At 42.2% G+C, this 21,335-nt stretch overlaps 3 protein-coding genes across 5 annotated transcripts in view; 2 read left to right on the forward strand and 1 right to left on the reverse strand.

Annotated features, from left to right (window-relative positions):
- Positions 1 to 8,425: 8,425 nt before the first annotated feature.
- On the forward strand, positions 8,426 to 10,100 carry LOC117467361 (uncharacterized). The gene is made up of 3 exons (XM_034110931.2): positions 8,426 to 8,725; positions 8,817 to 8,892; positions 9,007 to 10,100. The coding sequence occupies exons 1-3, from the start codon at positions 8,704 to 8,706 to the stop codon at positions 9,530 to 9,532; spliced, it is 624 nt and encodes a 207-aa protein (XP_033966822.1). The 5' UTR covers positions 8,426 to 8,703; the 3' UTR covers positions 9,533 to 10,100.
- A 176-nt stretch (positions 10,101 to 10,276) lies between these two features.
- LOC117467359 (uncharacterized) lies at positions 10,277 to 15,968 on the reverse strand. Of its 2 annotated transcripts, XM_034110930.2 has the most exons (4): positions 15,900 to 15,968; positions 12,092 to 12,477; positions 11,346 to 11,481; positions 10,277 to 11,135 (listed from the first exon to the last, which is right to left on the reverse strand). In XM_034110930.2, the coding sequence occupies exons 2-4, from the start codon at positions 12,280 to 12,282 to the stop codon at positions 10,383 to 10,385; spliced, it is 1,080 nt and encodes a 359-aa protein (XP_033966821.1). In that variant the 5' UTR covers positions 12,283 to 12,477; positions 15,900 to 15,968; the 3' UTR covers positions 10,277 to 10,382. The 2 variants fall into 2 exon arrangements, with proteins under 2 accessions (XP_033966821.1, XP_033966820.1); XM_034110929.2 differs by lacking the exon at positions 15,900 to 15,968 and having other exon boundaries at positions 12,092 to 12,502.
- Positions 15,969 to 16,433: 465 nt separating this feature from the next.
- LOC117467246 (ovarian cancer G-protein coupled receptor 1) overlaps positions 16,434 to 21,335 on the forward strand; it is a 58,737-nt gene continuing 53,835 nt past the window's right edge. Inside the window, exon 1 of one of the 2 annotated variants that reach the window (XM_071207261.1) lies at positions 16,434 to 16,612. The gene's annotated coding sequence lies outside the window, so the exon portion shown is untranslated. The remainder of the gene's footprint in view (positions 16,613 to 21,335) is intronic. The other variant, XM_034110765.2, reaches the window with a different exon arrangement.

Consider the following 21,335-nt stretch of genomic DNA (forward strand, 5'->3'; position numbering starts at 1 on the left):
CGACGTCCGTTTGTGATGACGCTGCACAGCTGTTCGTCTGGCAGCAGCTCTGTCCCCGTTATTTCCACAAACACCCCCGCCTCTGTTAGTGCACATTTACTGACACAAACATTAGTATCATCTGTTGTAGACCCAAATACATGAAATAAAATAAGAAGTCATTCTCAAAAAAGATAAACGCCATTCTTAAAATGTATTTAAACGAACAATAGTTTGATTAATATTGATTAGAGTGCACAATAGGTATACAATTCCCGTCCCGTGAGGTTCATGTATTTTCTTCACTCCGATGGGGTATTGCTCTCATGTCAAGAAGCATCAGATCAATGCATGCACTGCCTCGTCCAATCAGTGAGCGATACACATTAATGGGGCGGGCTGAGTATCTGAGGATTTCATCGGAGGATGGTCTGGTGGTTCCTCTGTTATCGCTCCTCCATGATCACTCCTCACTCCTCCGGCAGAAATAAGAGCCATGGGACGGTACTCAAGATGGCGCATGCAAATCAACTTCCGGTGAGACAGAGGAGCGAGGAAATGAAAATAGTCGACCTGAGAAGCAGCCACAGACTGAAGCAAGCAGCAGCGCTGAGCGGCAGAGCCATACATTAACATGTGTTAAGCCGAAGTTCAATAAACATCCCAATCCCCTATGCTGAAGTTGCAAAAACTTCAGTTTTTCAGGTTGATATAGAAGCTCATTAGCTAGCCAACATGTATCTCGCAAATGTTTAGCAAAATATTAGAAGTGAGGCTATTAGATTAACGTTATGTCTACTGTAATAGCCTCACTTTTAATAGTTTGCAAAACATTAACTAGCACTAGTGTTTTGCAGTTGCTAGCAGCTTATTGGGATGTTATGTTAGATAGTGTTAGTGAATTCTAGAACCCTGAGGGCAGGAGAGACTGAAAAGAGTCAAGGGAAGTTTATAAAAGTTAACAGCATTTAAATACACAAAAGATGCGGTGGTGTACAAAATGAAATGTGCGAGTGGAGGCGCTCTCCTCATCAGACCGGTCAGTCCAGGTCAGCTGGTAGAAGAGGTCAATCCTTGGCTTGCTCTTCCTGTTGTCATCTGAGGTCTTCTCCTATTGGCCGGCGTCGTCGGGGGGCGGGTCCAATGCAATTCCTGCCTTGTTCTATTGTTAAATTACATCATTCTGGTGTTTGTGGTTATTTAAACATTCCCTAATAAACGTTATTCAGCGGCAATAAATGAGTGCTAAACCCAGTGTGCTCAGTGTAAAACATCACATGTCATTTCACCGTTGATTCATGGTTTGAAAATGCAGCATTTCGCCACATGCTAATGCTAACCGGAAGTGAAGCATTTTCAGAATAAAAGTATTAAGTTAAGTTAGTGAACTTCAGGTTTTTCAGAATAAAACTGATTTCAATTAAATAGTGTATTTATTTCAAATTACGCCATATCAACATTGATTTTAATTTCTAACAATCCCTCCTTACATACCCTTTAAGGCAGGGGTACTCAAATACAAATCTTAAAGGTCCAAAATAAATGTTTCAATAAGACAAAGGTCCGTTTATTACGGTCATTCAAACTTTTAAAGAATTGCAACAAGATTCTTAACACAAGGTTGCAAAAACAAAAATAATCTGTATGCAGCAGTTTTCATTGTTATTGTGTCTGTGCTCGACCCCTCAGAGTCGCAGTGTAAGAGCTGCACAGTTATGAATAAAGGCAGCTGCACTCTTTTTCATTCAGCATTCCCATTATTGCTTTATACATGTCTTGCCCCCTTGTGTGTCCACTGAGGTTCGTCAGGCCCAACACATCTTCAACAAACTCCCCCTTTGCCTCGTCATAACAACTCACAAACACCAGCAACTGAGCATTGTCAGTAGACTCATCCACAGCTAAGGAAATGCACTGTGCATTTTGTATTCCATCACAAAGCTGATTAATCAAATCACCAGCCAGTATTTATGTTCTTCTGGTTGCTGTGGAATCTGAGAGGGGGATTTGCTTGATTTGACCTGTTATTTCCTCTTTTTGTTTGCCTTCAACCTGGTCTCCATCACTTCAGTCATGCATTATTTTATACTTCAGTTATTATCCAGTGGAAAGTCCTTACCTACTGGCCTAGTTCAATCAAAGTGGTTACTTTTTTTTGGCTGGGCAGTGTAGTTTTACACACCGTCTTATTTGACTTTCTCAGGACTTAAAACTGTTTTTTGGGGGCAGACCCAGGGCCGGATTAGTACCTGCAGGGGCCCCTGGGCACTGAGCGCTCATGGCCCCCCCCCAACCCAACAAGTAACACCACGCCAATCCTACCAACATGACCAATATTTAGAATTTTCAGTCAATCTGGCATGTCAAATCGCACACCTATTTGTCAAAAGCAGGGACGCAGCCACATAGTTCAACCAAAGTAGGTCTAGCCTTTTGCCCTTTTAGTCAAACATCACAAGACAAAATACAATGGATAAGATTCCAAGACAGTGTATGGCTCAGGAATACCTAGGTAATATCACTAAAAACCTCAGAGTAGTGTTAATTTCATTGACTAAAACTATGACGAAATATGTTCGTCAACGACCTTTTTTTCCATGACGAAAACGAGATGATGACGAGACGGCACCGACGGCAGTAAACAATAACTGTAACAAAATCATCATGCAATATCGTTGACGAAAAGTGACGAGACGAAAATGTAGTTTACTAAATAAAAACTATGACAAAATCTCTCTTTACTTTCGTTGATAAAAAATGAGGAGACGAAATATTATCAAAGATAACGTTAAATCTCTGATAGTCAGTTTTTCTCCCAGCAGTTCCATTTCCGGTGCTGCGGCAGAGCAGCAGCTGTTTCTGTGCTGCGCGCGGCGGTACATTTGAATTACACCGGGCAGCGGCACAATATGAACTGTCAGGAAGACTCGGGTCTAACTCATGGTCTAACTAACCTTATTTAACAGAAAATAAAATGGCAACAACAGGGCTTCGGAGCAGTGGTCGCACTCGCGTTAACCGAATACCCCCCCGTCAGCGCGAGTGAGTGATACATTGTGCACTCGACGGGTAATAATGGATTATGACGGAAATGTTACGATCCTGTCCGTCAAAATGACTGACAACGAAAAAGTCTAAAGCCACCACTGCTTGGGAGAAAGAAACAATGTGATATTTGGGCCCATTTTCGCTACAATGAGGCGGAGAAAAAAAGCGAATGCATTGTTTCATCAGAAGGGAAGCAATGTGGCCATAACACAGCTGGTACAACCACCACAAACCTGAGCAGATACTCTCTGCAAAGCTGCTTTCTTAAATCATTCAACCTGTGTTTTTCATCAAATAAGGACAAGATAATCTTATTTATTTATATTACTAAAATTACAAATTATTGGTTTTGGCTAGACTAGTTTGACTGAAATGTACTATATAATCTGATGACTAAAAAAGACTCAACAGTTTTCATTGACAAAAAGTAGACTAAAATAATTAGTTTTCTTTGACTAAAATAAGACTAAAATGCTCAGACTTTTAGTCGACTAAATCTTGACTAAAATGTTTACTGTTTTAGTCGACTAAAATAAGACTAAAATGCTCAGACTTTTAGTCGACTAAAACTTGACTAAATAAAAACATTGGGGAATGTTGTCTGTAGTCCATGTTTTAGCACCACCTGCAGTCTGTTTGCAGGAGATTTATCTGGCTCTGTGCTGACAAAAGCCCTAAACTGGATCAGCTCATCTCTTAATGACTTATCCAAGTCAGTAGGATATGATGAGGAGAGAATATTGGCCCGTCTGCGGAGATCAGTGTCATCACAGCACATGTCAAATAGGACTCCAAAGTGATCATTTATGACTTTGTATGCATCCAGGCGTTTGCTAAGTCCTGAGAGCAACCTGTCAATAATGACATTGAATGTCTCAACCTGGAATTTTGTACTGCCAGTCAGTACCACCTCGTGCTCCACTGTCTCGTCATCAAATACTCGTCTTTTACCAACACGGTGAGTCTCGTGCTGGTATGTCTGTGTCACGCCGGTGACGGCCCGGGCAGATGTCTCAAAGTCTGAAAATGTCCCTCGTAGTGATGCAACATAAGTGCGCAGCGATTCCAAAAGTCGCACAGCTGTCATTAGGTCAATGTCTTTCTTTTGCAAGCCATTGCTCGTAAGCTTGAATTGGTGCAGTACAGTGTCCCAAAATATTGTCAGCAGAGCAGTCTATAGTTTCCCAAGTTTGCCACACAGCGCAGAGGCCTCTCGCCGTGCGTCCTGGCGCTCTTCGTCATCAGCCGCCAACATTTGTAAAGCCCCTCTTATTGCAGTGTAATTCTCACAAAGAGCTCTTGTGGAGTCTCCTCTGCAGCTCCATCTTGTACAGGAGAGAGATTTTAGCGTCAGTGTGATGTTTTCAGTGAACACTTTATTCCATCGGTGGGTAGAAGCAGAGCAAAAAGCATAAAGTGCTTGAAGTATATCAAAAAACTGGCTTGCTTCACGACAACTACTTTCAACACAGTTGACACCAACCAAATTCAAGGAGTGTGCTGCGCACGGAATATAATGTATGAGTGGGTTGCATTTCTTGAGATGAGCTTGCAGCCCATTATATTTTCCTGACATGTTGGATGCGTTGTCATAAGCCTGGCCACGGCAGTTTGAGACGCAGTCAGCCAGACTTGACCCAGTGTGACTGTGAATGGGTTCAAATCCAATAAATCTCTCAATGACTTTTCCATTCTCACTCACAAATCGGAAAACGAAAGTTAATTGGTCGACATGTCAGGTGTAGAATCTACGATGACAGAGAAATACCTTGCTCGCTGTAGTTCTGTTGCTATTGCTTCCTTTGTTCTGTCACCCATCAAACCAATAAACTCCTCACAGATAGTTGATGACAAGTATGAAGTCCTACCACGTCCCTTCTGGCCAAACTTCTGCAAATGATCCTTTAAAAATGGATCAAACTGCGCGAGCAGCTCCAGGATTCCAACCCAGTCTCGTAAAAAAACGTGTAATAACTACATTGGTCCACAACGTAGGACGTAGTATTTCTACAAAAACGCCTCTGAAATTGTAAGATGCCTACGTTTTTTTTCACCATTCATTCCAATGGCTGGCGTCTATGTCACGTGATCTTCACATTTCTCCCTGCAGAAAAAAAAAACATGGCCGACATTCGTTTTATTCTCGGTGGAAAATGCCTATTTTAAGGTTAGTTTGGCCATTAAAATGCGTTTTGATGTCATTTGATGCGAGAAATATGAGTTGTTATTTCAGATTATGTGTGCAGTGGATGTACATGATCTTTAGTTTGCTAGTTATTACGAAGATTACTTCAAGAAATTGTGTCTATACAACATTTTCATTGTTACCAAGGTGGTTGCTAGGGATGCTGCTATCGATATTATTTCTGTTATGTTGTGTAAAATGGTGTTATCTTTATTGCTACCCCCTTCCCCGTCAATGTATAGTGTTGGTCCACAGTGCAAACGTATTAGTTTAACAAAATCTGCATCTAAAATTGTGGCATAGTGTGGTGCCGAGAGATGGGAGTCGGAGGCGGGGTATCAAAGGTACAAGCTAGACTTTTATTTAGCATCTCAAAACACATGTAAACAGCTTCATGCCCGGGAAGCGAAGACCGGCGGAGACAGGAAGTCCGGCTCACTAAAATGTCCGTGCAGAACAATACCCCATAGATGAATAGTGAATAATGTCAATCACCACAATAGATACGTTATTTTCCCCTGTGCAATTCTCCATGTACTCAACAATAACACATAATTATCCTTGTGTTTATTTATTTGTTTGATTAATAAACACAAGTTGGAGTCCGTCAGGACCGAGGGTCGGAGCAGCTCATTTGCTTTACAGAATATTACACCCGGAAGTAAGTATTCTCTCCGCTTCGCTTGACAAACCCCGTGATAGTCCTCGAGCTCTGTGATTGGAGAGTGTGCAGAGCGTCGAACAGCACTTGAAATGGGATGGAACCACGGCAGACGGTCCAAAACTGGATTTGAACGGGTCCACCGCGACCGTGTATTACAATGCCGTTATGTGTTGACTTTCAAAGAGAAAAGCAAGCACACTCGGAATAAAGTGTTTTCAGTCTGTTTCCGGTATTTGTTAATGACGATGTGCTGTGAGATGTGAGACTGGAATAGGCTACATGCACAGTCACTTCCGCATTCTACTCAGAGCGGCCGATTCATTTCCTGTTGATGAAAAATGACGACCTTCTACACCCGCTGCCTACAAGAGCTTCCGAAATTAAAAATGTCAGATGTACATCGGATTTGTCGGACGACTAAAGCCCCAGCCAGCAAACTCGATAAAGGCTTCAAATTATATGCTGCGTCATATATACACAACTATGAAGGTAAGAAGGTAACAGGTACTAACCAGCTAGCTTATGCTCCGGGTTATGCTAACGTTAGCTGTCAAAAGCTAGGTAACGCCAGAGCCCTATAGTATAACTACTATTATTATTATTATTATTATTATTATTATTATACTATTACTATAGTAGACTACTATAGGGCTCTGGGTAACGCTATGTACTGTTTCTGGTGTTAATTCTTTAAAACATTAGCCATTTTGCTAACAAATACTATCATTTAATAGCCTTATAGCCTAGTCAAGGTTGTCTTGTTGTTAGCCACACTGCATAATGGTATCGGCTTTTGTAAAGCAATGTTGCCATAGATCAGTGACCACCAACTGGCGGCCCGCGGGCCACATCCGGCCCGCCAGACATTCTCATCCGGCCCGCACGACGGGGGTGACTGTGGCGTTGGCGGAGTGGTTACTGCGTTCGCCCCCCACCCATTTCTTTGTTTACAACGTCTCGTGAGTAAGGTGCAGTACCGGAGTCCAACAGAGAGGCAGCAGCTGCGGGACAGTAGACTGCGTACTGTGAAACCTTCCCTCCCCTGAAGAAGAAGTGATCCTTCGTTGTGAAAAGTCTGGTTAATGCGCTCCGCACCACAGCAGTAGTCCCGCTGCGACAGAGTCCAACAGAGAGGCTGGAGCTGCGGGACAGTAGCCTAGAAGCAGGGTTGGGTTGTAACGGAATACATAACAGCGTTACGTAATCAGAATACAAATATCAAGTAGGCTATATTCAGCTGGCGTTACATTTGAAAAACGAGTAATCTGATTACAGTTACTTTCGTAAACCTGAAGTGAATACATTTTGGAATACTTATTGGAATTATTGGTGGAAAGGTTTCCTCACAAAATGTAATATTCATTACCGGCAGAACTGTGTGCACACTGCACAGCGCTGCAGCTTGTCTGTGAGCGAGAGAGAGATGCAGCGTGTCTGTGAGCGAGAGAGAGAGATGCAGCGTGTCTGTGAGGCCCCGCCCCCGTACGCAGATGAGAGAGAGATCTCTTTTAAAATATATTGAAAGTTAGAAACGGAGCTGGTTAGATAAAATGTGCAAGATAACATTTATGTATCATTTCTTTATTGTCGAAATGATGACATTTCATAACGGGATGCAATCAAAGTGAATGGCCTGCTGCTGCTGAATGCATGGGGCAAGTGACTGGAAAAAGTTTTAAAAGTTATTACATCGTTTCAGATAATAAATAATAATGATAATTCATTCTATTTAGGGGCGCCTTTCAAAGCACCCAAGGACACCTTACAATTCATAACATATTCCAAGGAAAGGTTTTAAGACAGTACAAAGAATGCAGTCCGGGTGATGTTTTTTCTGTGGGGTGCAGATGAGAGGGAGCTGTCCAGAATGACACCAAGATGTTGTGTTTGAGTTCTTGATAAGCCATGAAAACAGTAAAATATGTGTCTCCTGTTCCCCAAAACATACCCATCTGTTATGGAAAAAGAAAGTATTCCAAAAGTAATCTGAATACTATTTATAAAATTCTGGGCTATATAAAAATCGCTGGCCCGCGATAGTGTCTATTGGTTGCATTTCGGCCCATGGACAAATGTAGTTGGTGATCCCTGGTATAGATGTTTTGACGTGAGTATAGATCTAACGCTGTTGCTCTGTTTTTTTTCATTCAGTGTCCAATAAAGACAGGCTGACGGGGCAGGTCAGCGTGAGAGCCTTGTGCTACAGGTCAATGAGGAAGAGCGAGACAGCACACAGTTTGAGTGTAGGCAGGCAACATTGCCACTGTGTTCCCCCCTGTTTATTGAGTTTCAGTTCAGTTAAACATTAGTTTACCTTAAGGGAATCTCAACAGTGTCCTACTTGTCCTACAGTGTCCTACTGCTTTATCACAGCTGATTGGTCAGATATTATTACATTGATTATGGATGTGTAAGTGTGGGGGTTCAAATATATAGTCAAAACTGCTTTAATACAATTTTCAAGGCATCTTAGTTTCCAAAGAAAGTTCATTGTGGTATTGTAGGGTAAGAGGGTAACACTAAGCATTCAGGAATATATGCTTCTTCTAGGATAATGGGTCAGTAAAAATAACCAATAATTCTACTCATAACCTCCTGGCTCATTTACCACAAGTGAGGTTACTAATCACTAGTATTTCTTCTCTCTTTTTTAGATAACGCTTCGTGATTCATCACCAGTGGTGCTCACGCACAACCAGTGCTCCTGTGTTGCAGGAACTGTGTTGTGCAATCACACAGTAGCATTGCTGTTCCAAACAGCACATTACACTGAACTGAACATGCCAGTTGTGCCACCTGTGCATAGCTGTACTGAATCGGAACAGCAATGGCACGAGCCGCGAACAATGGTAATTTCAATGAGGTTCAAATACTTGTAATCTTTCACAGAGTTTTTGTTTTAAAGTGACTCAACGAACAGTACTTGTCTTTTCCTTAAAGGTGTGAAGCCAGGGCCCATCAACTCCATGGTGTTCACCAAGCCTGTACCAAATAGGATGGTGCAGACTGGAGGAAGGTCATTTTAGCTGGAAAATTGTGTTTCCTGTGTTTTTTAAATTCATAATTCTGGTGCTGTATTCCTAACCTTTGTCACATTAATGTGCTATATTGTCTTTGCCATTCTTTGTAGGAGTGGATTCTACAGAGGCATGGTGGGGCCATTACCAGATCCCTGCCTGTTCAGAGTCAAGGAGGCATACTCAGCGTTCAGCATTGAAGACAGACCGCTTGTGACCACAATGAACATGAGACCTGACAAGCCCCTTGTGGAAAGTGCCTTCGGGATTGTGCAGGAGGGCAGTGTTCTGTCCTATGAGATGCCTGCTTTGACGTCTCGGTACACCACACTTCACACTGACACACCACCAACACCCCACTTGCCCATAGAGGGGTATGTGATCTTGCCATGTGATTTACCGCTGGTGTGCTCAGAAGAGGAGCAACTGCATATTAACAGCTTATCTGTTGATTTGGAAATGTCTCACAAAATTGAGGATGCTACCCGTGAGCAAAGCTCTTGCTCAGAGTGGCATCTGCTCCGCAAACCCAGGGTTACTGCCTCTAGGTTCAGAGAGATTTGTCACGTCAGAGGTGAGAGCTCTGCTAACTCTCTTGCAGAACGAATACTCAAAGGTACAAGCAGACTGCAGACATGAGGAGAGGTGCAGAGATGGAGCCCACAGTAGCAGCTGAATACAGTAGACTGGCAAACGTGAACTACTCCCCTTGTGGCCTTGTCATGCACCCCTCTACGCCCTGGCTTGGTGCCTCCCCTGATGGAGTTGTATTTGACCCAACAGAATATCCCCAATTTGGCCTTGTTGAATTCAAATGTCCCAATGTCCCAAATTATGTCGACTGCAAATATGTGCAGATGGAATGTGGCTCCCCTAAGCTCAAGAAAAGCCATGCCTATTACTGGCAAGTACAGGGTCAACTTCTTGTGTCTGGGATGCAGTGGTGTGACTTTGTAGTGTGGGCACAGGAGGACTACCTGGTGCAAAGAATATACACAGATCCAGAAGTGCAAAGAGCAATCAGAGAAAAAGTAGACTTTTTTTTTCGTTACACATACATGCCGAAGTACCTGTCATTAAAAAAGTAGTGGGCACTGCAGCCGTTGATAACTCTGTGGGCAGTTAGCTGCTAGACCCTGGCTCAGCCGCCATTGTTTTTAGGAGGCAATCCCTCAATCATGTGTTCTGAATGAAAACAAAATGTGATTTCAATATTTTGTTTTTGATATATATTGATATATATTGTTTATATTGTTTGTTTGTTCACATTTCATATATGTAAATAAATATACAATTGTATTTAAAAAGACAATAAAGTGAAGTGATTTTTTTGTAATGAATAGTAAATCATTGCATTTGTAAGAAATCATCAACGCATTGTAATTTGCTATTTACCATTTATTCAAACAAAACACTAGCGTGTGTCAGGCAACACGGTGTGCTCACCCAGCTTAATCACAGCTACCTGCACAGGTGTCATCATCTTGTCTTATTTCACCCATTTCTTGACCAGTGCTTTGTTCTGATAGTTTGACAGCATACATGCTACTGCAAACAGTTGGTTGATGTTGTAGGCATGGGACAGGAGGATGACGCCATCAAAAAGTTTGTTCTCTTTTATCCTCCTGATGACACGCTCCACATGAACCCTCAGTCTGGCAATGGCCTGTGTCTCCCTCACCTGATAGGCTGGCATTTGCTTCTGCTTCGACAGAAAAGGTGGGCAGTACACTTTGCATTTGCAGCAATCGCTGATCAGGAAGCCCTTATCTACCATCACTGCCATGTTTTCAGTCAACAACGCAGCTATTCCAGACTGTTTGAAAATCTCCTTGTCGCTGACAGAACCACCATACAGACTGGAAACAAATGTCACTGCGCCATGTGGGGCTATGCCAACCAGGGCTTTCATGGTGCAGTGAGATGTGTATGTAGAATACATTTCACTTTGGAGGAGGAGTGAGGATGGTGTTTGACACCTCAGCTCTGTGCAATCCAGGATCACCTGTGTGTCTGGGAAATCTTTGAATGCCTCTGGGAGGTGGGCTTGAACTTCTGCAGGTGTAAGCCAGATGCACTGTGACCCCAATAAAGTTGTAAGAAAACTTGTCCATGTTGCAATGATGCGGCTTACAGTGGACTGGTGTATGTTGAAGCGGTTTGCAAGGTCCCTTTCTTTCAAACCCACCGACAGGAAGCAGAGAAAAAGGAAGAACTCGTCAATTGGCTGAAGCAGCTGTCTCTGGAAGATAAAAACAAAAAAAGGGTACTATATTAATGTCATGAGTGTAGCACACCATGGGAAAAACATTAAGTTGTTTTAGTTCTCTGATGTATTCAAAAATGATTGAGTACTATAGACTTTTAGCCTACACGAAAGCAATGAAATGTCAGAGAAACATTTTCCCTTCAGTTTGTGTTTAGAGTGTGTGTTAAAAGAAACGTAGCCTACCGTTGATGGACGTGCGTGTGTAACCACTTCTTCATTCCTCTTGGCAGCTGATATCGCTCTTGTGACATGAACCATTTTATAAATGGAAGGCTCAACCAAAAACCAGAAGGCCATCAGGTGGTTATAGCTCGGGAACCTGTACACAAAAGACACATGTCAGTCATTAATTGACTCGTTAACTGTAACACATGGGCTAATGCTTTCCTCTTGTTTGCTATAATACATTACAATTCAAATAGACTGATTAAGAAGGCACTTGGTGCAGGTATAGTAATATACAGCAGTAACATGTAACAACTACATTAAAGCAGCAGTAATAATAATCTAAAACATACAGGGAACATTTTACACAGAATGACTACTTTTACTCTTCATTCTTAAGTGTGCAACTGGGAGAAACGCAGTGGATATTGACATGTACTTTTACTTTGGTAAGGTTTTGAAGATTTCCACTTGTAGTAAAGTATTATCAGTATGTTGTTAGTATTAGTATGTTTTACTCCACCACATTTAGTTAACCTTCATAGTTTCTAGTTACTTATAAAAACACATGATTTATGATTCTACATGTTCAGTTCAGGAGTATTTTCAAACCATAGTATTTGTACTTATACTTCAGTTAAGTTGAGTAGCCTACTTATTCCAACACTGCATGCATATAGTCAGCAGTCAAACGGCAGGTAAACAGGATTCTTTATAAGCTAACCCATCTCAAAAACTTGGATAGAATTTAGCCAAAACATTACCTGGTATCGAATCGGATGTTGTCGTCGGAGCCAGCAAACCGCTGTAAGCAAAACTCTCGCTGGACTCTTAACTCCTGCAGTTGCTTCTGCAGATCCTCCACTGTTTTGGAGTTGTCTTCTGTAGCTTGAGAGGACATATCCAGTGAAGCTGGTTCAGGGGCTGAGCAGTAATCATGGTCACGGACATCCATGTGCTCTTCCTGCTCCTCCCGAGAGACTGGTTCAGTGGGCCGCTCCCTTCTCTCCCAAACACTAGCCCACGGTGTTTGAGCAGTGAAGTGATTCCACTCAAACAGAGTTGGTACAGCACCTTTCACAAGCCTCCTACGGCCATCAAGGGTTTTTGGCTCTATTAGTTGATCCGTAGCGAAGTGACGACTGCAGACCTTGGAGTGAGAGGAGATTGTGAAGTTATCGCGTTGTATTTTAACCAGCCACTGTCTTCGCAGCTCGAGTTCGGTGGGAAAGCCATGGAAACTTAGGACCCCGTTAAATGTAGCTGACGCCGTACAAAGTGGGACACAGCAGTGCTCGGAGTAGTTCTTTATTTGTCTTCGCAAATGCTCCGTTTTGAAAATCTTCCGTCGACTCATATTTAAACCATAGATTTAAACAGTAAAACATGTGTGGACGCTGAGCTACGCAGACCGGAAGCAAACCGGAAGCTCCCAAGCAGTATTACGGCGAAGGCGGAAGTACGTCTCAGACCCTAGTGCATGTAACCTATTGCACAGGGGAAAATAACGTATCTTTAGATGCGGATTTTGTTAAACTAATATGTTTGCGCTGTGGACCAACACTATACTTTGACGGGGAAGGGGGTAGCAATAAAGATTACACCATTAAACAGTTACTAGTGCTGGGGGGAAACGATTATTTCGAAAACGATTAATCGGGCGATTATTTGATCGATTAGTCGACTAATCTAACGATTATTTGTCTGTTGTTCAATTCATAAAAAACGTAATGGAAAAAAAACGTAATGGAATTTTTTTTTTTTTCACAATACTGTGTCTCAGGGGATCTTAATATTTAACAAACTATTAATGTGTTATACCAGATTAACGGTAATAATCTCAGCTAACTGCCGATACAAACCATGTTTACCAAAACAAAACACAAGTCTCATAAGAAGCATCTAAATGACCCATGAGCGAAAAATGCTAACGGACATTGGCACAGAACTCAAGATAAAAGTACCCGTATTACTCATCGTAGCTGCACATACAAGATATCCGATTAAAGCTGAGACTCCACAGATTATGTAGGTATATAGTATCATCACTGAGTGATCCGGACTCGCGACAGGGGAAGCAAATACAGTCATCACAACACGTACCTTTACAGAGCTTCTAGGGAGATCGTCTCACCACCGTAGCTGTCAATTTGATCAAAAGACGTGTTCAATGGCATTAATATGAGAAAAAACGCAGCTGAATCGGTTAATCCATAGGTTTTCTATGTATAAAAAAATGATTGAATTTATAATCCATAATTCCATTTTTATGTAAAAATCGGAGAGCAAATGCTAGCTGCTAATGGTAGCCACCACAGCTAGCTGCCGCTTTAAATGTTCCAACATAGCCGTTGTGCTTGTGTGATATGCCAACTCCATTTGGCAAAGACTGCAAATGACAATATCTTTGCGTTTTGGACTAACTTTAAAATATTCCCATGCTTTTGAAGACCTAGGGCGAGATGTTTTCGTTTGAGGGCTTCGTGCGCAATCCTGTGAGGAGGTGGTAGCCGTTTCAGTCTCCATTGTGTTTGAAGTGCGATTGCGAACTGCTTGTTGCTTTGTTTACACACCCACGTGTGTGTAGCGACGCGTCGACGCGGAAATGTCGTCGACGATATTTTGAAGTCGACGCGTCGCTCCAGCACTAACAGTTACACAACATAACAGAAATAATATTGATAGCAGCGTCCCTAGCAACCACCTTGGTAACAATGAAAACGTTGTATAGACACCATTTCCTGAAGTAATCTTCGTAATAACTAGCAAACTAAAGATCATGTACATCCACTGCACACATAATCTGAAATAACAACTCATATTTCTCGCATCAAATGACATCAAAATGCATTTTAATGGTCAAACTAACTTTAAAATAGGCATTTTACACCGAGAATAAAACGAAGTTCGGCCATGTTTTTTTTTTCTGCAGGGATAAATGTGAAGATCACGTGACATAGACGCCAGCCATTGGAATGAATGGTGAAAAAAACCGTAGGGATCTTACAATTTCAGAGGCGTTTTTGTAGAAATAGTACGTCCTACGTTGTGGACCAACGTAGTTATTACACGTTTTTTTGTGAGACTGGGTTGAGGATTCCCAGGTAGTTCCCGTTATGTGTGGATCCTAAAAGTTCGTCATTTCCCCGGAAAGGAAGCCCCCTCTCACTCAAGAATGTAATCACCGCAACTACACGTCTCAATACATCCTTCCAGTACTGACTTTCCGTGTCGACCTGCATCCCTAGAGAAGCATCCACAGTGCCCATGAGTTTTGTGCGATGCATAAGTGAAAGTATGCATTTTCTGTGCTCACCACTCGTCTCATGTTCCGTTATCCTCTCGGGATGCTTCCAATCACTAAAGCCAAGAACAAATGCATTACTGTGGCTGTGAGTGGATACAAGTTTGCAGGCAAAACAATAAATTGCTCCGGTAGATGGAGAATAAATAATCCAATCGCGTTGAACGATTTCTCCATTGTGAAGCTGTCTGGTCAGCATATCATCGGTCAGTGAGCGTGTGCGGCCGCTAGCATCGGTCTCCCTCCGAGATGCTGGATACTTCGTTGCCCGATTATGAAAGTATGAAACCTCTTTCATCAAAGTCTCCTCCTGGACATTTCCAGCAATTAATCCCCATTGTGCAGGGTCCTGAGAGACACAGGGAACTTCCGATGAACTCGAACCTTCACCCTGCTCTGTGACGTCCTCGTCAGGCTCGTCTTCATCTTTATCTTCCTCTTCCACTCGCTGCTGCGTTAGCATGCTAGGTTCAAGGCTAACATTGCTCGCTAGCTCAACAACATCCTCCGTGACCGCCGCCACTGTTCCTTATGGTTGTTGCTGGCCTATTTCGTCACTTTTTGCTTTTTTGAAAAAGCTATTTATTGTTGGCACATTTTTTAATGCAGCCGCCACTCTCTCTTCTTTTTCTTTCTTTTCGCAGCCCCGCTGGGCGTTTGGCTACTGGCACCATCAATTTCTTCTGCTCACGTGACAAAATGTGACATGAGTGAGGGTGGGGCTGTGATTCGGCTATACACTGCCGCCGCGTAGTAATACATTTGAGCGCATACATAGTGAGACCTACAGTACAGAGACGGTTTAGAAAATATATTAATTTGACCCTATAGAAAAGCTGTGTTATTTATAGCGAAGAGTGAGTGTCATTTAAAAACAATGTATGATGAGTGAGGTTGTGCACGAAAAAAATAAAATAATAATAAATATATATATATATTTTTTGTAATCTTGTCACTGAGGGCCCTCTTTGCTCAAGGGCCCCTGGGCACTTGCCCAGGTTGCCCATATGGTTAATCCGGCCCTGGACAGACCCCCTCAAAGAAAAAAATATATTTACACACGTAAGGTCATCATCTTAATAGTTTTGTATGCTCATCCGTGAGCAGAGCATCAAGTTGACATGTTACAGCTGAATGCGGCGATCACCATTTTGTTCAGCAAAACGCCTCACAAACATATTAAGATCAACAGCTTTAGTGCGTTTTGATTCAATGCTGAGTACAGCCAAACTGACAGTCTCTTCTCTGTCAGTGTAGACCACAAATACCTCATTCCTTCAGTGCATGGGTCCAAATGCTTCTCGTTTTGCGCCGTCCAGTTCAAATGAAATCGCCGTCAATCATATGTCCACGCTCGCGCCAGGACCGGGGAAGGGGTTACATGACGTGCATCTTGTGCTGCATTCACTTGCACTCGGACATTAGAGACTTTCTCTCATAAATGTCCGATGAGCCACAACTTTTCTTTCAAAACAAAGCTGCCAACTGGGGTGGCAGCTGGGGTGGCAAGGCCTATTTTTAGGGTGTCATTTGCCACCCCGGTAGGGGAAACTAGGCTACTAGCTACAGTACAGATGGAACTAGATGAGCTGTTAACTCTCGCTCTGAATTTTTTTTTTTTAAACTCTCGCTCTGACTCAGACAGGTTGAAAGAGAGGAGACACATTTTTCCCACTTGCATTCCGCGAATACCTGTGCCTCTGATTCGCAGATTGTTTGGGGGGGGAACGCTGACGGGATGCTGAATGTGATTGGACCAATGCGTTGATAGACACACACAGACAGTGGAACAGGACATGCAGAGCGCTGTTTGCAGTCTATGGACATAGCGGAGCATTTTGACTCGTTGCGTTGTCTCAAAGATAACACAGATAACACAGATAATACATATGAAAAGTATAATTTGCTCAGAGTCCAGAGACAGTTGTGGTTCGGTCCGGATCCGGACCAGAGTCCGTACTTTGAGGATGCCTGCTTTAAGGTATGTAAATAATATTGAAATCAATGAGTTCTTCATCCGAACATTGCATGTTACATAACTCATACAAGTAAAAAAAAAAAATACATATTCATCTTAAATATGAAGTTTTCCATTTGTGCATAACTTCTAGCTTAAACCTTTAATGTTACTTCGTAAAATAGCAGCAATTAGCTTGGTATGGAAAACGTCTAACTCCCTCCTTTCACATCATAAATCATCCTCTTACTGCATCTGGTGTAAAGGCACTTGTTCTTTTACAAAGTATAAGAAGGATTAAACTATCTGAAAATAGCTAAATATTACTATTTACTTTTACTGTGTGCAATTTCTGAATCTGCTGGTTCTAGTAGATATAGTTCTCCCCATCCACATTCTTGTTGGTTATGGGACGGAGGAATAATAATTCAGAACCTGCTGATATTTGAATCTTACTACTGGGCATATGTTATAAACAAAAAACATCTTCATGGTGAACTAAATAAAATCCTTGTAATATTTCTCAAATCTAAATATAACAATGAACTATTCCTGTTTGTGGTAAAGACACACACTAACGTTATGTAATACAATTTCATTATGGATTCAAAAACAACTAAAGTCATGATGCTGTCAGAGCAGGGGCGGACTGGCCATCGGGACGTTCGGGACGAATCCCGGTGGGCCGGTACTGAAGTGGGCCGGTCGGACGATGTGGGCCGGGCGGTAACCGGCAGGGCTCGACATTAAATGGCCCGCTGGCCCGGAAGCACTAGACACCCCGGGCCAGCATAACATAATTTCCACTTGCCCGCTTGGGCCACTACAAATATTGCTTTAAAAAAATGTTTCCTGTGGTATTGGTATCTTGACTAGCAATTTAGTTAAATTGTTTCGTTTATTAACGCTACAACATAGCGTTCTGTGAGTCGGTTGTCGTTGTTGGGGGAAAAGCAAACAGCTGTTTGCTGCGGAGCGCAGCGCGAGCAGGCTCCCGTGAGCGCGCTGCTTCACTACAGACTATCGCGCCACCTAACCATTCGCCAAATGTTTTTAATACCAGCGGTAACCGGTCAAGCGCCGTGCAAAAAACAATCTTCAAATAAAAGAAAGTCACCGGAGGAGTTAAAGGAGAGTGACAGGGAGTATGAGAAAAAGAGGGAGAGAAAGTTTCATCCAGCTTGATCGATGGAGTTGGCTTCTGGTGGTGAAGTGACTCGTCCTAAAACCCTTTTATAATCTATCGATTAGATTTATTATTCGAAAATTATAAAAGTAGGGTAGACATGTGGAGATTATCCGGCTGAACAAAACGTGCATTTATCAAACAGGTTTGTTTTCCACAGACCTTATTTCCAGCTATTTTCCAAAACCCTGTGGAGAAATCCCGTTGCTTTTTGTCGAGGGAACCAGCAGCTTACTTCCTGGTTTCAGGACGCGTCACTGGCTGCACCTCTCAATATGATGCCAATATAAACAAGCTCTTCTGTCGGCTCTGTACATCAATGCCGACCTATGCTGACAAGTAAGTGAAGAGACCATATAAAGGTATTGGCGAAATGTCCCAGCAGTTTAGAATAATGAAGGCTCTAATCAAATCAATTACATATAGCCATTACATGTCTAACTCCTAATGACAGGAAGGCAGAAAGTGCATTATACAAATAATAATACTCATAATAGCAGACATTTTTTAACAATGACCACAATATCATTATTTTAATAAACCAAATATGAACAATTGAGGAAAATGAGAACTGATGATTCAAATGTTGTAGTACAGAAGTAGGCTAGTAATGTAGTTAGTGCATACATTACTATTGCAACAAATGTGTTCATTTTCTTCATTATTAGTCGATTTTTTTTTTTGGACGAATGCTCCGGGCCAGTGGTTACAATGGGACCAGTGATAATACAAGTCTGCGGTGGGCCGGCGCTACCGAAGTGGGCCGGTCGAGAGTCCCGGGCTGATTTGTAGTCCCAGTCCGCCCCTGTGTCAGAGTGAATGATTTCCTGAGTGTACAGAATTCCAACATACTGTCATCAAATGTCTTTCTATTATGAATTTAAATTAAATGTATATCCCCATATGAACTAAACAATAAAGTCTATGGCTTTTACTTCTAATTCTTTAACAGGCTAGTTACAAGATGTTGTCTAAATTAAATTCGGTCTCATTACATTACTATGTTTTAGCTTAAAGGAGACCTATCATGCTATATTTAAATGATATAGTGTATGACCATACCTATATAAGGTATATTTATACATTTTATTTTTCAAAATACCAAACAGATCATTTTTTAGACATGCCTCGTTTCGCTCATTTTCGCTCTATTCCAAGCCCGTCTTTGAAAATTCTGAGCAGCAGCTGACCACGCCCCCCTGCAGAAGAGCAGGCATGAGCTGGCGAGAGTCACGTTACCATGCTTGCTGTGATTACGAGTGTATAATAAACATGTCATCTCAGAGCAATGTATGTGTTCAAGCATATTATCAATTTGATCCAGAAACTGACCCTGAAGCAGCGGAGGTTTTGGTGGAGGTGAAAAAATCTCGGTTGGAGCAGGACGTTTCCGAATGGTTAGTTGACAAGCTGTTGTCCCTATTTATTTTACTCTGTTACGATGCTTGCTCCTTATTCCGTTCATATTTTGGCTAATTAGCAAGAATGCAATGTGTACAGTTTGTAACGCAAAAACAGCGATATATATATATATATATTTATAAAGGGAGACATTCATATTTTCAGCATATATACAATGGCCTCATTGCGTTTATTAATAGTTTACAGTCCTTTTCTTCCAACATCGTGCAACAACCGTTGGAAAGTTGAATAACTTAGGATGATAAAAAGTATAACTCCAACAACACCTCAGGCTGCGGCCCCACGAGGACAAATTCGGTCGTTTGCGTTACTGTTTAGTGTCATATAGACCGTTCGGCCACACGAGGACGACCGAATATGGCACTAAACGACTGAGGAAACGATAACGGGTCCCAAGGTGGATAGAATGGCATACGCCACTCTCTGGGGGGTCAAACAGCTCCGTGTGTGCGCCCTATACGGACATTTTCAGATCACTGATAGTGATTGCGCAATAGCCCCGCCTCTCCCCACCTCTTCTGCTCACCTCCGCTTACCCCGCGCCAGTGCTGAAGTGTTTCGCCACCAACAACAACAACAATGGCGGATCGCAGAGTTGCTATCGTGCTCCGGACGCTATTGACCATGCTACAGTTGTTTGTGCAACATCTACAGCAATAATGATGAGGCAATAGCCCCGCCTCTCCCCACCTCTGCTGCTCACCCCCACGTCAAAGTAAACTGCACCCTGAATTCAGATTATTTATCTTTCTCTCGCGAGTGAAGTCTAATCTGACAGGACGGAGACACGCAGCTCTGCTCACCTACAGCTCCTCCCTCTGCAGCAAAACACACACTTCAAGTCAGATCATCACCCTTAGCTATTTTAATTACCTCTCAAACTCCATAAACTAGTTATAAATATGTTTATTTTTACAGTCGGCCGGGTCACTGATTACTGGATGAGCTGCTGCATGAGACAGACACTGGCGCTGTCCGAAGAGAGGGAGGAAAAAGAGAGGCTCCGTGTATTTTATCATTATATTATATAGAGTCGTTATTCATTTGTTTTAAAGCTCAATAAATAACAAAGAAGACCTTTGACCGGCACTTTTATAATTTTGTCCGGAAGATTTCAACTTTAATACACGTTGACTGGCGAAAAACTCTGCCCGGTTCCCTCGGCCCCCACCGCGGAGAATAAACAGAAGGGCAACCATGACAACCTTCTTCTTCGCTGCTTTTGTGGAGGAAGTTACAGCGCCACCTACAGGCTCCTGCATATGTACTGCAGCTTCTCCAGCGGTTGGAGCTAAACGGAGCGGTCTCGTGTGGGCAGACACTATCCGGATAATTATTGCATGTGGACGGAAGCCGTTTGCGATTGCGTTTGCGTTAATCCTATGCGTTTAGCCGTTTTCGTCCTCGTGGGGCCGCAGCCTCAGTTGTCAGCAATGTGTGTAGTTTCATGTGTTTTTAAAAGCTCAGTTATTGACTTCTTTGTGCAAATTGCGCCACGATGCCTTCTGAACGGAGAATGTGTGCTGCATGGAGATACCACAGCTAACATTTTTGATAGCTTCACTAAGTTGTCTGTTTAGAGAATACATTTTTCACATGTCATTCAATATACGTTTATCACAAGACGGATGCAGTAACTTGAGGACTCTGTAACCTGTATGGTGGACCATCCTGGATTGGAGCCTGTGTGCCTAAATGTGTTCTCCCTGCAGAATGCGTTGAATATTTACAGAGCTGAACATGGTGGACTACAGTTGAGGCAAATAGAGCAGTGAGTGGTTTGTTTGTTTTGACTGAAATTGTAAAACGAATGCTAATATTGTTCATGGAAATAAATACTGGTGTATATGGCTTTATGCAATCTTTCATTCTGTCATTGTACATGTACTATTATATACTACACAGCAATGGCATAACACACCCATGTGTACGACAAAAAGGTCCACACACACAACCTTATGATTTTGAAATCAGAATATTCTTATGAATAATCACGACACATTTTGATATCAACTCGGAACTTTATTGTCAAAATCAACGGTTAAAAAAACCCATAAAAAAAAACTAAATGTAGCCTACTTGTATTTTGTATAAATGACACTAAATATTTTTACAGAAGCTTTGTGAGCTGGTGCTGGG

The sequence above is a fragment of the Pseudochaenichthys georgianus genome, chromosome 22 (assembly GCF_902827115.2).
Source record: "Pseudochaenichthys georgianus chromosome 22, fPseGeo1.2, whole genome shotgun sequence".
In the NCBI taxonomy this organism is placed as follows: domain Eukaryota; kingdom Metazoa; phylum Chordata; class Actinopteri; order Perciformes; family Channichthyidae; genus Pseudochaenichthys; species Pseudochaenichthys georgianus.

Excerpts from the sequence above, each read along its gene's own strand:
- LOC117467361 (XM_034110931.2), top strand. The coding sequence starts at position 8,704 with ATGGCACGAGCCGCGAACAATG. Across the intron at positions 8,726-8,816 it reads GGCACGAGCCGCGAACAATG|GTGTGAAGCCAGGGCCCATC; the intron begins GTAATTTCAATG and ends TTTTCCTTAAAG. Across the intron at positions 8,893-9,006 it reads ATGGTGCAGACTGGAGGAAG|GAGTGGATTCTACAGAGGCA; the intron begins GTCATTTTAGCT and ends CATTCTTTGTAG.
- LOC117467359 (XM_034110930.2), bottom strand. The coding sequence starts at position 12,282 with ATGGATGTCCGTGACCATGATTACTGCTCAGCCCCTGAACCAGCTTCA. Across the intron at positions 11,482-12,091 it reads AACATCCGATTCGATACCAG|GTTCCCGAGCTATAACCACC; the intron begins GTAATGTTTTGG and ends TTTTGTGTACAG. Across the intron at positions 11,136-11,345 it reads CACACGCACGTCCATCAACG|AGACAGCTGCTTCAGCCAAT; the intron begins GTAGGCTACGTT and ends TTTATCTTCCAG.